General features: G+C 55.1%; 1 protein-coding gene across 1 annotated transcript in view; it reads right to left on the bottom strand.

Moving 5' to 3' along the window:
* LOC112953399 (arf-GAP with GTPase, ANK repeat and PH domain-containing protein 3-like) overlaps positions 1-16,457 on the bottom strand; it is a gene marked incomplete at its 5' end in the record, with an annotated part of 87,902 nt that overhangs the window by 58,689 nt on the left and 12,756 nt on the right. The window contains 5 exons of the mRNA XM_026046449.1: positions 3,659-3,786; positions 12,252-12,386; positions 14,451-14,592; positions 14,954-15,039; positions 15,211-15,298. Coding sequence (XP_025902234.1) covers positions 3,659-3,786; positions 12,252-12,386; positions 14,451-14,592; positions 14,954-15,039; positions 15,211-15,298 — 579 coding nt within the window. The remainder of the gene's footprint in view (positions 1-3,658; positions 3,787-12,251; positions 12,387-14,450; positions 14,593-14,953; positions 15,040-15,210; positions 15,299-16,457) is intronic.

The raw sequence follows: 16,457 nt of genomic DNA, 5'->3' as shown, positions 1-16,457 counted from the left end.
GCTGTCACTGCCACCGCTGCTGCAGCTGCTGCTGCCAGCCAGAGGCACCGTGTGCCACCGCTGCCGCTGCCACCGCTGCTGCCCCTGCCGCTGCCATCACCGCTGTCACCGCTGTCACTGCCACTGCTGCTGCAACTGCTGCCACCGCCACCACCGCCACCTCTGCTGCCACCATCACTTCCATCACCAGTGTCATTGCTGTCACTGCCGCCACTCCTGCCACCACTGCCACCATCACCGCTGCCACCGCTGTCACTGCCACCACTGCCACCAACCGTCGCCACCATCACCGCTGTCACTGCCACCGCTGCTGCCACTACTGCCACCACTGCCACCTCTGCTGCTGTCACTACCATCTCCACCACTGCCACCACTGCTGCCACCACTGCCACCATCACCGCTGTCACTGCCACCTCTGCTGCCACCGCCACCACCATCACCTCGGTCACTGCTGTCACTGTCACCACTGCTGCCACCACCACCATCACTGCCACGTCTGCCACCCCCACTACCACCACCGTTGCCACCGCCACCTCTGCCACCTTCGCCACCACCATCACCACCGCTACCACCACTGTCACCACTGCTGCCACCACTGTCACCACTGCTGCCCCAGTGTCACCTCTGCCACCACGCAGGCTCCAAGCGGGCTCAGCAGAGACACGGGCCCCTTTCGTGCCCGTGCTGCCACAAGCGCTGCGGCTCTGGGGGCTGCCAGCCCGCCGTGCTCAGCACTGGCCGTGTGTCCTGCAGGGGAAGCCGGCCCCCCGGCACACACGCTCCTCCGTCCAGGTCCGCTCTAGACACATCAGGGGTCGGTTAAAGTGTTCCTCAAACCCACTTGCATTTGCTCCCATGGATTTTTCTCAGCCCCTTTTGGGGACTGGGAAACGGTTCCAGACCTTCCTGCTCAGGCCAAGGGAGAATGAGGAAATACTTCAGTGGTTGCTACACTCACTCATCAGTTTTATTGCTTCATACTCTATTTATAGAAGTACTTTTTGTAACGGAGATGTGTAACCACAAAGCAGACCGCTGGAGCAGGCCACTGCGGAAGGAAGGGTCTGTGCTCCTTGCTGGGACCACAGAGGAGCCCAGGAGCAGAGATCAACTTTGATCTCCGACCTGGCATAGGGATTTGTTGAGCGTGGGAGGCACTGAGCTCAAGAGAGGTTCAGAGCACAACCAGGACATGGCCTGTCATCTCTGCTGACACTCCTATAGTCCAGACAATGAGAGAACATTTCTTGCTTAAAAAGCTTCACAAGTAGCACCGTTTTCCCATTAGAAAGAACTGTTTCCACCCAGAATAACCTCAGCTTCCTCGGTACAGTCATGGGAGCACAGCAAGGTGCTGCCTCTCAAGGTCCTGTCTCGGGCCAAGGAGCCAGCATTGAGCTCGACACAGAAGTCACCAACAAGCCGCACTGAAAGGGTATCGTGGTGCTCTGGGCAAAGAATAGGAGAGGAAGGAGGCTTCTGAGCAAGACTCTCCAACAAGGCCAGGACACACACCACTTCTGACGGCCCACCCTGGCTTTGCCAGTCTTAAATTCTCCTCTTCTGTTCTAGCACCTTCTTTTTTGTCAAGTTTTTTCCTTTCCCAGTTTTAGGAGTCAGGTTTCCTCCATTTCAGACTCCATTTTTCTGAGCTAAACAAGCCAAGCACTTTATTTCCTCTCGTATTGGGATCTCCTCTCCCTCCCACGTGCATTTTTCTGTTCCTGCTCCAGTTTGAACCCACACTTAAGCACGAGTGACTGGTATGAGGCTGAGGAGCCTCCCACCCTACACCACGAGGAACACACATTTATCTTCCCTACAAACCTGCTGCCCAATGCAGAAACCATGGGAAAACCTGGGCTAGGATCCTCTTCTCATACTGTGGACAGTGAAGACAATATTAAACGAGTATAACTCATCCCCGAAGAACACTGCCCTTGGCCATCTTTCACCATGCCTCCCCTTTCAATGTAAGTCTTTACAATTCTTCTGCAAAGAAGGTACTCAGGTTACCAGATATCCTCAAACTTGCATTTTCTCCAGGCTTGTCCCTCCTCTCAGATGTCTCCTACTAAACCCCTCAGAAACGCCCGTGTGGTGCCACAGCGCAGGGCACAGCAAGGCTGCAGGTGTCCTGCAGACAGCTCCTGTGTCCCAAAGAGCGGGACACAAGCAAGCCCTGATCAGGAAGCTACACAGCTTCACTGGGCACTTCTGGCTGTTTGCAGGACTTGGCACGTCCTCCTCCATCTCTGTCCGGTGTCAAGGTGCTCTGGAGCACCGGGAAGCTGCCACAGGTCTCTGTAAAAACCTGTGAAGAACTACTTCTAGTCTAGCATTAAAACTATGTGTAGCCAGGGAGACACTTCACGCAGGTATTTCAAAATCCTCAATGTAGGGGTCAAACCAGTGTTTGCAGATCTCACTCATGTTTGCATAGCAGCAACTCCCGTGTCGTGGGACATCAAACGTCCACCCAGTGCCCGGACAGACTCAGATACACCCTTGGGTTCAAGACCCATCTCCTCCTGAAAAAACAGCACCAGTCTGGGATAATCTTGCTAAACCTGCTTTACTTTATCTTGGGTTTCCATTTTCCCCTAAGCCCTTCACTGCTCTCTTCTTAAAAAGTTGTTCCAAGCTTTGCTCACTGGTGAGGAGACCAAAGGGCTCGCAGCTGCATAAACCATTGCTCCTTTGGCAGTCTGAGAGCAGCACACCAAACAAGACAAATTTAGTGAAGTCCTGCTGCAGACCCTGTCATTTCACATGCCAGCTGCTTCAGAGCTGGGATCTGCTGACTTGATTGTCCCAAAACCCAAACATTCAAGGTTTTTCACCTTCCTCCTCAGGGAGCCTTCTCTGCGTGTGTGTGCTCACCAAACACTGAAGCAAAGCATGAATGCAATCATGAGGCTGTCCAAAGGACCTCTTCTGCCAGGCACTCACTACGGCCGCTGGCTTTGGTTCCTGACCTGCCCCTCCTGTATCATCCAAAGTGAAACAAGGCAGTCTGGCTTCACCATCTTCCCAGCATGGGGACCATGAGAGTCTCTGCCAAGCTAAGCCAGTGCCTAAGGAAGAGCAAAGAACCCTTCCCTGGCAGAAAGGAGAGCTTCCAAGGAGCTCCTTCCCCTTCTGTGCTATTGGGTCCTCTAGAAGACCCACTATTGAATCCTCCCTGCTAAACACATCCCTAAAACATCCACCTGGGTATGAACACCAGACCATCAGCTTGCTGCTTGCAGGGTGAGCAGGCCCTCTAAGTCCATCTGTGCCCGTCCATGTCCCGCTCCACGGGACAGGCGTGCTGCTTTCCTGGGGCCACGCTGATGCCCATGGACCTCCCTTTGGCTTTGCCCAGGAACTTCTTTGCTCAGGGTGCTCATGACTTTGCAGTGAGCATCTCCACAGCTTCTAGAGACCATGAGCCAAGCCTGATGGTTCACACATAAACATGATCTCAAGGCAAGCAACGAGCTGTTCTAGGCTCTCAACAGCAGCTTCTGAGGTGACAACCACTTTGCTGTTTCCAAAAGCTACAACAGGGCTTTAGTCTGAGCCCAGTTCTAGACCAAACAAGCTGTGTAGTGGGTGAGGAGACCTGCGGGTGTGGGGAGCAGTGCATGGGCTCGCGGGCTTTCCGATTTCCCACCTGGTTGATGTGAACAGAAGGAATGGAGGCCGCAGAGACAGATGAATGGCTGGGTGAATTGGGTAAGGACTTGCAGGGACCGATGGAAAGCTGCTGTTTCTTCCGTAGAGCCACCACCTTCTGGGCCACTGAAAGAGAGAGAGAGAGAGTCAGAACATGGAAAACATCTTTCTCCACCCCCTAAATTTTCAGGGTGCTTCAGTAAGACCCAAATCCTTTCTCTCAAAGAAGCCACCCTACGTCAACAGGAGGACTTCTGCAGAATATCCAACCTTGCTACTGCCCTGCCTCTGCTACACAGCGTGGCCACGGGCTATTTTGCCAGCGGCTGTTGCAGGAGGCAGGACTGGCTAAGCCCCTGAAGGCTGCCTGCCCCCATGGGTCTCGCGTGAAGCAGTGACTTCACATGGAGAGCAAAGAGATATGTGGCGCCCAAGGTTGTTACGGGAGAAGTCCTGGGCAGCCAGAGACACTTCTCAGTCATCCTCTCAGAGCACCCAGTGCTTGCTCAGCCGCTTACGCTTCAGAGAGGCTCCTAGGGTGAGGACAGAGGCGCTGACAGGAGGTGCAGCAGCTGAAGTGAACAGCCTGGGCAAGGTCACTTCCATCACCTGGGTGCTTCTGACCCTCACAGTCTCCAGGTGTTCTAAAAACTAAGGTTAAAACCTACTCTTTTGGTTCCTGTGACCTCCCTACCAGATCACAACAGCCCCAAATTGCATGCCAGTGTTCCAAATCTCCCACCCTTTCACCACAAAGCAAACAAGCCGGAATTGGGGGAATCCAGGAGAACACATTGCTATTTCTTCTTTTCTTTTGCCTATTGTCCAGGTGGGGACAGATGGACAGGATGGAAAGAACTGAGCCATTGGGAACATCCCATGTCACAGAGTCATGAAAAGGTTGAGGTGGGAAGGGACCTGTGCAGATCATCTGGCCCAATCCCCCTGCTCCAGCAGGGTCACCTTCCACACTTTGCCCAGGACCACGTCCAGATGCCTTTTGAATATATTCACCAACCGAGGCTCTACAGCCTGCCCGGAGAGTCCGTTCCCGTGCTCCATCACCTCCACAGTCCAGGAATTTTCTTTCATGTTCACATGGACCTTCCTGTTCCTCAGTTTGTGGTCTCTGCCTCTTGTCCTGTGGCTGAGCACCACTGAGAAGAGCCTGGCCCCGTGCTCCGCACACCCTCTGTGCAGATGTACGTGCTGACGAGGCCTCCCCTCAGCCCTCTCGTCCCCAGGCTGCACAGGCCCAGCTCTCCTGGCCTCTGCTCATAGCAGGGATGTTCTGGTGCCTTCATCCCCTCTGGGAGGAGCCTTCATCCCCTCTGGGTGGACTCTCTCCGGGAGCTCCGTGACCCTCTTGTCCCAAGGGAAAACAGGTTCTGGATGCGGGGATGAAGGGCTGGCAGGGAGTGGTTCCACCCTTACAAGCAGGCATTTGGAAGCTGGGAATTCGGCTTTCCTTGCAGGGCAGGATAACTCCAAGAGCCACCGTGGCCTCGGGCGCTGCCGGCCTCACCAGGACTCCACGGGTTCCGGCACCCAGGGCTTGGGCACCCAGGGCAGAGCAGGGTGAATATCCATTGCCTCACCAGACAAGACAAGACAGCTTGGAAGCAGACATGGAAATCAGACAGGTCTGGTGCAGGCAAAACTAAATCCAGCATTGGGAGAATGATTAGGAAAAAAAAATATCCATCACAGAATACAAGCAGGAGTTTTTTTCTGAGGCAAGCCCGAAATCCTCTCACCCTTCACGCTGTTGAAGTGGCAATGAAAACGCTCTGGTGAGAACGTGCTCAGCACACGAAGGCCACTGGTCCCAAAGACCGCAGACACACACCCAAATGGGACCAGTAACAAATACCAGTGACTTCGAATGGGAGTTCATTGACTTGAGGCAAAATTCCTATCACAGGACACATTCTAGGAAGTTTTTTCAGGAATGTCATGACAACAGAACACCCCACGGCAGGTCAAGGACAGCTTGTGAAATCTCAAGTAGATTGGAGTCCAAAATAGATGGCAGGAGATGATATGAGAAGGGAAATTTCTGCACGGCCCATAGAGAAAAACCTCTTAGTTTTCAGGGTAGAGATGATACGCAAGTCAGAATCTCACCAGAGAAAGCAAATTGAAGGCAGTAGATTTCCCCATATGCAGGACACGGGATGGTCCAAATGCTGAGGAAGACAGAAGGAGAGAGCGCTCTCTTGGGAAAGGGAGGATGAGGTAGTCACCCGTGGGGAAAAAAGGGAGGGATTCGGGAAAGGTTCCGAAAATCCTCGTAGCAAGCGCTGCCCCGTGCCAGCAACCTGGCACAGCCCCTACCTGCTCGCTCATTCTTTAATGGCAATAATGGAGCTAATTACAGCAGCGGGCTGCTCCAAAGGCATCGCGAGGCAGTGTCTGGCTTTGTCTGCTAGCACGATCAACGGGATTAAGATCTCGTTAAGGATCCTTAGCATCCTTAAGGCTATCCTAAGGGCTATCACGGATGAGCCCTGCACCAGTGCAGAACCTCCGCCTCTCGCTGCACTGCTCGGGCTCCTCAAGCATGATGGATGGTGCTGCAGTGCACGGAGCTCTTGAGCATCACACAACTTACTTCAGTTTATCACCACGCTTTGTTCTAGGCATTCTGCAGGAAAACCTCCTGTGCAGATGCTACGAGGAACAGTCAGCAATGGGAGGAGATTCTGGACAAAGAGAGGGCTGCACTGGATGGTCCAAAGCAGGGCAGAAACAGCTCTACAGAAGCATTGTCCAGGGGAATGGCACCTTCTGGAATCACTGGGCCTTGCACACAGCCTTGCACATCAGTTCTCGCGCTCTCCATGGAAATGCTCCTGCTGAGCTCTCACGCACAAGTCTGGAACATGCAGCAATGATGTCCATCATCCCTGAAGGCATCAAACAATCCACCTCACATCTAAGCAAAAGAAATGACACTCAAAGCCAGCAATTCCACCCAGCACACAGAAACCTAAACAAGCAACTGCCACATGGAGGAGCTTTCAAGCAAGCTTCCCTTGCGCTTTCAAGCTAAAATCCAAAATTGCAACCTCATTACAGAGGAGGGAAGATGAACAGAAGATCTGGTGCAAGTAATTCCGCAGAAGGTTTCTGTAAGTGATGGGAAAAGACAGGCAATGCCAAGGCACAGCCGTCCTCTCCAGTGCTCTGGGCCAGAGGGAGGAGAGCAGCGCTCACCTTCAGCTTGCCACAAAGCAAGCTAGGAGCAAGCACGAGGAGCCTCTGCAACACGAGCTACCGGGCTGCTGTCCTCTCCATGCACGCCCATCATCAAAGCTGGATCCTCTTCAAGACCAGCTCCAGGACGATCCCTGCCAAAGGGCTCTTGAAAATTTGTTCCTTCACCTTTCTATGGTGAAGGAATATTGTTAAAATGACACCCAGAAGGCTGAGGTGCCTCCACATGGCGCTCCCTGCTGTTGTCCTGGGACCTGCTCTAGGAGATTCCTGCAATGCCGGAGCTCTGTGAAGGCGATTCTGAGAATAAAGGTCTTTAATAACGTGCCAGGGAAGATACGCTCCATACCAGCTCTTACCTCACCAGGACCTCTGCCATGAGTAAAGCCGCCCGCTAATCCATCCCTTCGGGGTGACCCAGCCCGGCCACTGGAAAAACTCTGAGTCTATAAATTCATGTCTGCAGAGTCCTGACACTGCAGTACAGAGCCCAGCTTAGGTCTCTCTTCCAGCTTTGTGCCAGGGTCATCCCCAAATGGTACTTGAAGCCAAGGGCTGACCTGTCCTTTCACCAAAGCAGGAACTGCGACAAGTGCTGATGCTGGAAGCAGCTTTGCAAGGACCAGAGAAGTGCAGCTCCTACACAGCAAACAGCAGCTCAGGGAGGACTTCTGCATGCAAGAAACCAGCCCTGCAAGCAGGGAAGGGGCAACTTCACGTGAGGGCAGTCCTTTCACAGAAGCCTGACTGCCAAGGCAGAACATCTACCACCCCAAAAGTCACCGTGATTACAGTGGCATCGGCCACAGAGCACATGTGGTATCCAGATCCCCTGCACAACACAACGAACGCAGCGGAGACCAAACACCAGAAACCGCTCTAGGCACCGAGAGAGGAACAGTCTCTGCCAGAGCTGGGCGGAAAGGAGGCACCGCAGCAGATGGAAGCACCTGAGGAATCTCTGCCCCGGCAGCGAAGATCCAGAGCTGTGCATCTCCGAGCGTCGCCCACACGCAGCAGCACCGCGTGCAGACAGCGCCGGGCTGCGCACAGCAGAGTGGGAAGGGAGCCCGCAAAGCCTCAGCAGGAGGATGGATGTTCCCCACGCACCGCGCTGGAGCATTCGCTGCCCCAAGAAGGTCAGTGCCCACCGACTGTCTGGGAACGGAGATGCTCTGCACAGGCTGGACTGAACAAAGCTCCGCGATGAGAGCAGACGGCAGAGTGCTCTCCACGTCTGCTGCCACCACAGAAGCTGTACGGGGCAGGCAGCCACCTGTGCACTGAGCAGTCTGTGCTGAAGACAGCAGGTAAATACGGGGCCTGGCTGGTAAAGCGCGTCTCCAGCAAGGCAAGGTCCTCTCAATCCACCAGGCCTCTAACCAGAGGCACCAGGAACCAGCAGGGCTCATCAGGAAGAGCCGCCTGCCTACTCTAACAACAGCTCACCCTGTCGTGCCAGCTTCTTCCAGAACGGGACGCTGGAAGTCCCTGGATGTTCTCAGGCCCCAGGACGCCCGGGGCAGCTCGGAGCCAGCGCTGCCTCCCTGTCCTTCCCGTGCCACAGCGGCGCTCCCGGGACCCTGCGCTCCTGCAGCTAAGCGGGCAGCTGAATGCATTGAGTGAGTGATGTTTTCTCCAGATCTTCCCAAAATGGTGGGATTCCATGTTCCATGTGCCACTCGTGATTATTACCACGTGTTTCCCCCACAGCTCTCCAGTACATGCTTTCCTCCAAGGGTATCCACTGCCCTTAGCGGGATCTCTCCATGGGGAACGTCAGAGCCAACCAGCTGTGCTCCCTTGGAAAAGCTCTGCTGAATCACGGTGCAGACGGGGCAGAGTCCCCGGTGCCGGGAGCCCCGCGCGGGTGGACGGGCGGCACCAAGGCCGATCGCTGCAGGAAACGCCATCGCCACCCGGGCACGTGCAGGAACCCGGCGCATCGGCACAGGCACCCGGGAAGGATCTCTCCACTTCCAGGCGGATCTTCGCGTCCTGCAGCATCCCACAGTGCCCCAGGCACCGGGCATGGGCAAAGTCTCCTCCACAGAGGAACTCACATGGATTCTGAGAAAGCAAAGGATGCGGAATACAGCACTTCCCTAAGACACCTTTTCCAATAGTTAAAAAAGAGGGATATTGAGGGGTAAAAAATTTGCAAAATGAGAATTTGACAGGCTCCAGCTTCAGGCATTACATCTCCGCTCACCTGCAGAGCCTCACAGAATCTATGATTTTCTTCCCATGTAGATACTCAGATATTGCAATCAAGCCACCTCGCAATCCTCTTTCTGATAAATTGAATGATAGCTTCTTCTAGTGCCTCATTGTTGAATGTTTTTGGCAGGCTTTGATTAATTTTTGTGCCTTTTTTATCTTCTCAGTTTCTCTTCTCTCTTTTGAAACGCTGATTCCCGAGTTTGACAGCGCACTCCAGCAATGCTCTGCTACGAAGATAAGACTCCATCCACGTGTGCATTTGATGCTTCCCTGTTTATGCACCCAAGGGCACCATCAGGCTCCTCCTCGTGTAGGGATGACCCACGCTCCTCGTTCCTGCACAGCAAGAGCATCTAGCTACACATTAATTTGGTTTGAGCAGTCTCAGATCATCGCACACCCTGCAATCCTCACTCTCTGGATCTCCCCCTCAGCCTCACTGCCCTTTGCTCCTTGGCACAGTTCACAGAACACCAGGAATAAAGCCAGGGTTGAGGTTGAGCACAGCGCCTTGCAGACACCGAGTGGAGCCTCTAAGCAGCAGGTGAAGATCTCCCACCAAGAGGAAGAGCTCGCTACGCAGACCTGGGCCAACAGCTCCAAGCCCTGCTCTCACACAAGGGTTCACACCCTCCATTCATCTCCCACACCCTCCATTTCATCTCACACCTCTCCATTTAAAGTCATGTTGTCTATGCTCCCTGAGGTCAAAGAGAAGAAACACCCCCAGAGTACAATTTATTTCATCTTCAGATTAAAAAGGAGGAGAAGTAGCCAAGCAACGAGCCGCACCTAATCCTGCAGTCCTTTCTCCTCCCCTTCTCAACTCCTTCTGTCATTCTCCACAACACTGTCCTTCAGAGAAGGGGGACAACCAATCCTTATGATCCGCTGAACAAGTTTAGTGCCAGACAGCAGCAAACACTTTCCAGAAGCCCAGATCAACTGTGCACACAGCCTCCCCATTGCTCCAGGTTTGCTCTGCAAGATGCTGGTCGGTTTAACAGATCCTGCCCTACCAGGCCTCTGGAAATGTTCACTGTCTTCAGTTATGCACAGTGTTTCTCTCCTACCAGGTCTCCACTACTCGCTAAAAGGAAGGGTGGAAGGAAGGGAGACAGACAACCAAGGACCAAGAAAATTTTCCTCACACTGAAAAATAGAAATACATTTGCTTTTCCCCATATACAAAACTTCACCAGCAAGTCAAAGTGATTTAATTCTTTAGTTCTAGTAATCCCCGTGGTCACAATGAACTCATGGACCACTCTTCAAAGGGTCCTCTGTCAGCACCTCATCTGGATCAGCGTTTGACCTAGTTGCCACATCACCACATCACAATGAACAGAGCTCTTGAGCTCTGCCACTGCTGTCCCTCTTTGTGGCCCTGAGGTCGTTCCATAGCTGTTCCTCACCCTGCACTTACTTGCTGCCTGCCTTCTTGAGCATCTTTCCCTGTCTCCAGATGAGCAGAGATAGCACTCCGATGAAGACTCTACAATTCAGAGCTTTTCTGATGAAAAGTGCATTTAGCAATAAGAATTACTGGGTCCTACAGCCAGTCCTAGGTCTACACTCAAAACCGGGATATCAACAAATTGGAGAGGGCTGGAAACAACCATGAAGTTACATCGGCTTCTAGGAAACCTAGTGCAGAGGAACTGACACAACTTGACCAGTTCAGGCTAACGAAGCAAGGGGTCACAGTCAGAAGAGGCTTCACAGAACAGAGCAGCTTTAGAGCTGCTGGACAAAGATACAGGGAGCGGCAGCACGTGAAGCTGAGGTCAACAAGCATGTCAATGGAAAGAGCAGACGGCCTGAGGACACAACACAGAAGCCTGGTCTCTGGGAGCAGTAACGCAGCAGGGTATTTAGGCTTGATGATACTGCTCCAGCTTCTCCAGGAATCTCAAACCAATGGAGAGGCTGATGGATGCAGGGGGATCCCTCGCTTGGCTGGACACAGGTCCAAGTGGGACGAGTTGAAAGGTGTCTCTCTTGCCTGGTATGTCAGACCTCTTAGAGGAGGACCAGCAGCTGGAGAACTCTGCACGCTCCTGCAGGCAGGCAGTCGCTTTGGTTGTCATCCTCAGCACATCAACAGCACATTACTGCAAGCTCGGAGGCTTGTGCAGAGGAAGGAGCATCACAAGCCCCAGCCCAGAGCGGGAAGGAGGCCCTGGAAGCCGGTGACACGCTCAGTCCTGTGTCTTGCCCACAGACTATCCTGCCATGCTGCAGAGAACTGAGCAAAAGTTTTGGTTTTGGACAGTCTCGCTGCACTACTTGGAAAACTAAGTTTCCAGACTTTCTCCATGTCCCCTGTGCCACTTGCAAACACTCCCCTACCAGCTCAGCTCTCTTGCTCTCCAGCAGATCTGTGCTGTCTAGCCACCCAGCCCTGCACAGACCCTCCATCCACTGAACAGAGATGCCCACTGCACTCTAGAAACCCGGGCTGAGAAAGGGAGAGGGGAATATGCACAGCCATTCAAGGACAGGTTTATCTGGGCAGAGAGCAGGCTCCTTGGATATGGTTTGGGCTCCCTCTTCCACCTGTAGCAGCCCTGTTATATGGATCCTTCTCCAAGTCTAAGTAGAAATACCTTTTCACATACTCTTCCCACTAGAAACAGCTGCTTCAACTGGCCATTTGGTTGTGGTTCTCCTACTCTTAATGCCCAACATTTCTCCTGCTTCCTCTTCTCCTCCGCCATACGTAATCAAACCCACTTCTCCAGGCCCGCCAGCCCTTTGGTTCATACACACTGCTGTGCTGCACAGGGCCACCGCAGGGATGTCCCCTCTGGCCTCTCTGGTGTGTGGCACAAGTCCCCAGCACACGGTGCTACGTGTGCCGAAGGCAGCAGAAGGTGCTGCTCTGCAGAAGTCCTCCTTTCACACACCCGTGCAGCTCCTCTCTGCATCATGCCCAAGGGAATCCGTCCAGGCACAACCAGCAAGTCTTGCTCTTAGGACTTGCTCTCTGCACATAAAGCGACTGCACATGAGCTTAACTCTGACTTTCCGTGCCTTCCCCGGAGCACTCCTGCCTAACTGGGATCTTGTGGTCTATGCACTGCAAGCCTGCACATTGGCACAGCGCTGCCGTCCTGCTCAGACGCCCTCCACCCGACTGCAGTTACCATCCTGGAAGACTCGCTCCACATTCAGTCCGTAGGTAGCACAGGTCTCATAGTACGTGCAGCGCTTCAAATCATTGGAGAGCTTCCGCGCTCGGGAATCATCAATGACTCGGGGATTTGTGGCACTGATGGCATCTGGAAACCAAAGGAAGAGGAGGTTAGAAAATAGGCTTCCCCATCCCATCCGTTCACAGCTCACAATCCCGTCCCCGTTCCAATCCTTGCCTGCTGGGATACCCACCTACATAGCACACCTGGCGTCCTATCAATGTATGGGATATGCATGATGTTCCACACTTGCAGAAACATGGATTTGTTAACATTTTAAAAATACCCTTATTGAACCTTCCTAGCCACGCAGACACTGGCATTTCTGAAGACAGAGGAATTACTTCCCAGAAATCTGTACAAAGCCAACACAAGGCAGCACGGCTGCCTGGCTCTGGAGCTACCATCAAGAGTTCACAAGACAACACTGTGAACAGTGCACCTGAGCGAATATAGCGCAAGGACACCTCATAGCAGGGAGATGGCTTGAAGCCATCGTGAGAAGCTGCAGTTCACAGATGTCATAAACAGCCAATTTATTGCAACCCGTAGGTGTATGACTGGTCATGGAAGCTGCAGCGACAAGGTGCACTCATCTCCAAGTCCGCCTCAGCTGCAGAGTAAAATGGATTTACCAGCATATCTCAAACATGCTAGATTTTTAATCATCACAGCTTACAGTACGGCCTTCAGTCAAGTGGGAAAGATGGCTCTGCTAGGATGCACTCAAGAATTATCTTCACTGCTAGACCATGCTAAAAATGGGCTTAAAGTGTAACCCAGCTGGCAACTAAACGCTCATGTGGTATGGAAAAACTATCTTCCCAAGAAGAAACTGATCTGAATTCATCAAGACATGCCAGGACAAATAGGGGCTGCAAGTGAGTCTGGTCAGGAGGAGTCAAAGGGATCTGTCATTAAGAAATTCTCTTGAGTTGGTCTACCGAGTTGCTAGTGCGACTGTGCCGTGGCTGTGACCTCAAGCTGGCTGTAAACGTGGGACAGCAGTGACCACCGAGCCCTCTGCCACGTCGCTCTTTCTCAGCCCTGAGGCTCCACAACACATTTCTGCACCCCAGCCCAGCCCTGAACCAAGATCCCTCAGGCCTGTAACTAATTTCACAAGTTTAAGCATCAGAAATTTAATGTTTATTCTACTTTTCATCTAGGATCCGAAGCAGACACCATTGAGATTCCTCTTTCACTGTCCTTGCCTAGTTCCAACCCTAGGACCTCTATCTTCATGAAGAGTATGATCCCAGCAGTGTATCCCAATACTTAAGGACTAAGTTCTGCCATGACCGTCTCTTTCCTCACATCCTCCATTCTTTGCTCTTGCTTTCTGTGGGTGCCTTTACATCTCAACAACCCCTACAGCCCCAGGCATCAAGAATCCTTTCTCCCTCCTGCCACAGACAAAAGAGGCGACCACAACTGAGGCACCTGGAGCCCAGTGTCCTCTTGTCACAGCCACCTCGCTGTCTCCTGGGCACAGGCACCCCATCCCCTCGTTCGCTCTCTGTTCCCATTCCCACTTTCAGCCTCACGGTGCAGTGAAGTGACACGTGGCCTTACAGCTTCCTGCCTGGCTCTTGCTTGGGAGCTCATGCTTGGAAGAAGAAAGCAGAGGCTCACCCCAGGCTGCTGCTGCTCTTCTGCACACCCACGCGTGCACCAGCAGCACCTCAGAGAAGATGATGCCCAACAACTCAGGCCCCTTCCCAGGACGCTGAGAGCAAGTTATCATCCCCTCAAACCTTTCTTACTGCAGGTGGCCCTAGGAAGATGCAGGGGGGCCCTGCCCTGACCCCTGCCCCTGTCTCAGTCACTGCAGAGGATGCCAGCAGGACTGCAGGAGGGAGGGAAATGTAAGATGTTCATGGATTTCAGAGAAGAAAGTGGCTCAGTGGGAAGGTAAGCACAGTTCTCCTCAGGAAGAAACGTGCTGAAATGGATTTTTCAACATTTACAGCATCCTGGAACAGGGACCTGAAAATATCTCTGTCCCAAACGCTGCTTTTCAGGTGCCAGACCGAGCAGCTCATGCAATGCCCCAGCGAGAGGCGGAGGGCTGCCCCGCGCTCCCTGCAAGCGCGCACCCCGCACACTCCTCGCCGCGGCAGGGAGGACCCTGCGGCCCCCTGCTCTCACCTTGGGTGCCCACCAGCACCATGGGCACCTCCGCCGTGTTCCGGTAGCTGCAGAGGCGCAGGTAGTAGTTATACACGGTCTGGAAGCTGATTTCGTCCTCCAAGCTGAACACGAACACCACGGCATCGACCCAGGCAGCGAACTGGAGGAGAGCAGCAGTTAGAGCGCGGCGCGCGCAGAGGGTGGCAGCGAGGGGCAGCGCAGCAGCTGGGTGGGCGCCCGCGGCCGGCGCGGCCCCACGCCGCGCCACGAGCTGCTCAGCATCGCAGCAAGGCCCGCGGCGAGCGGCAACCACGGGGAAAGGCAGCCCCTAACGCAGGCCCTGCCCTTCTAAGAACTTGTTAGTCTCCAGCACTGGGTCGCCCTAACTGTTGTTTACAGCCCTGCGTTCCTCTATCCCAGAACTGCTCCCCAGTTCTCGGCAGTTCCTTCTGCAAGGACCCTCTATTCCTTCCGGCGTGGCAGGGGGTGGGAAGGGGTCTCGGGAGGTACAGATCTCCTACCTGCAGCTCAGGGGGGCCCCCTTCATCGCGAATCAGCAGCAAGTAGCTCTGACCATCCACTACGATCTCCTTCTTAAATCGGCCACCTTGGAACAAAGCGAAGCAGCGGGTCAGGCGGGAGCGGGAGGCGCGGGAGCGAGTGGAGGGCGCCCGCGAGCACCAGCGAGGCTGCAGGGCCCCGGGGCAGCGGCAGGCGCCCACACGGGGAGTCGCCTTCCGAGCGGGCGCGCTCGCCCAGGGGCCGCGCAGCCACCTACCTTCCGGAGACTCCTCCTGCACGTAGGTGCCGGTCAGGTAGCGGTGCACCAGGGCCGACTTGCCGCTGGACAGGTTGCCCACGATGCCCTGCAAGAGAGGGGCGAGCGTGAGGCCGGGGGCGCCGGCCAGCGGGGCGAGGGCACGCGGCGGGCGCAGGGCACCGGGCGCGCTGTCCCGCGGGCGCCATCGCCAGCGGTGGCGCAGGGCAGCAGGAGCCCAGCCGTGCTCCAGGGATGCCCAGCGGGGCTTTCCTCCTCCAGAGCAGTGGGAGCGCGAGCTCGCGCTACACAGGACTCTTCCTGTGGCGCTCCGGCACTTGAGGGACACTCGTCTCCCCGCGCATTCAGCTCAGGGGGGAAGAGCTCTGCTCCCAGCCCACGCACGCCGAGCTCTCGGTCATTAGCTCCCGGCAGGCGCCGACACGAAGCGATGCAGCACAGAGCGTGCCCGTGCACTCGCTGGAGCTGCCCTTCGGGTACCAGCAGCACCGTGCTGCAGCAAAGCGCATCCCCGGAGCTGGCACTGCCTGCCCCCGGAGCTGTGTGCTGCTCCGCTCACTGCCCCTGCCAGCAGCTCCCGACCCTGCCTGGCTTTGAGCTGCCTTGGAATGTACCCGGCTACTCAAGGAATGCAGCTGACGAGCCGCACGACCAGTTTCTTTCCCTAATGTCAACACTTTCCCAATGGCTTAGAAGATCTCCAGTGCTTGAGAGGGCAAGGAATGCCGCGGGCTGGCCTCTTGACGGGTAGCCCTCACGTCAAGGGAAAAGGGGCACTTTCTCCCATCCTTTCAGCACATGCAGTTATGTGTGACTGCTGCACAGCTGCAGCCAGGGCGCCCTGCGGAGCTGCCCGTGCTGAGCACGGTGCCGCCGGCTGCACCAGCCCCTCGAGCACCCACCGCGGTGCTGAGCACGGTGCTGCACCCTGCACCAGCCCCTCGAGCACCCACCGCGGTGCCGAGCACGGTGCTGCACCCTGCACCAGCCCCACGAGCACCCACGGTGGTGCTGAGCACCGTGCTGCACCCTGCACCAGCCCCATGAGCATCCACCGTGGTGCTGAGCACGGTGCCGCCGGCTGCACCAGCCCCACGAGCACCCACCGCGGTGCTGAGCACGGTGCTGCACCCTGCACCAGCCCCTCGAGCACCCACCGCGGTGCTGAGCACCGTGCTGCACCCTGCACCAGCCCCTCGAGCACCCACCGTGGTGCTGAGCACGGTGCTGCACCCTGCACCAGCCCC

This window comes from Nothoprocta perdicaria, unplaced genomic scaffold, assembly GCF_003342845.1.
Source record: "Nothoprocta perdicaria isolate Ctin4 unplaced genomic scaffold, notPer1 scaffold_441, whole genome shotgun sequence".
NCBI classification, from domain to species: domain Eukaryota; kingdom Metazoa; phylum Chordata; class Aves; order Tinamiformes; family Tinamidae; genus Nothoprocta; species Nothoprocta perdicaria.
Note: the sequence above shows the minus strand (reverse complement) of the source record. Positions and strands in the feature narration are given on the sequence as shown.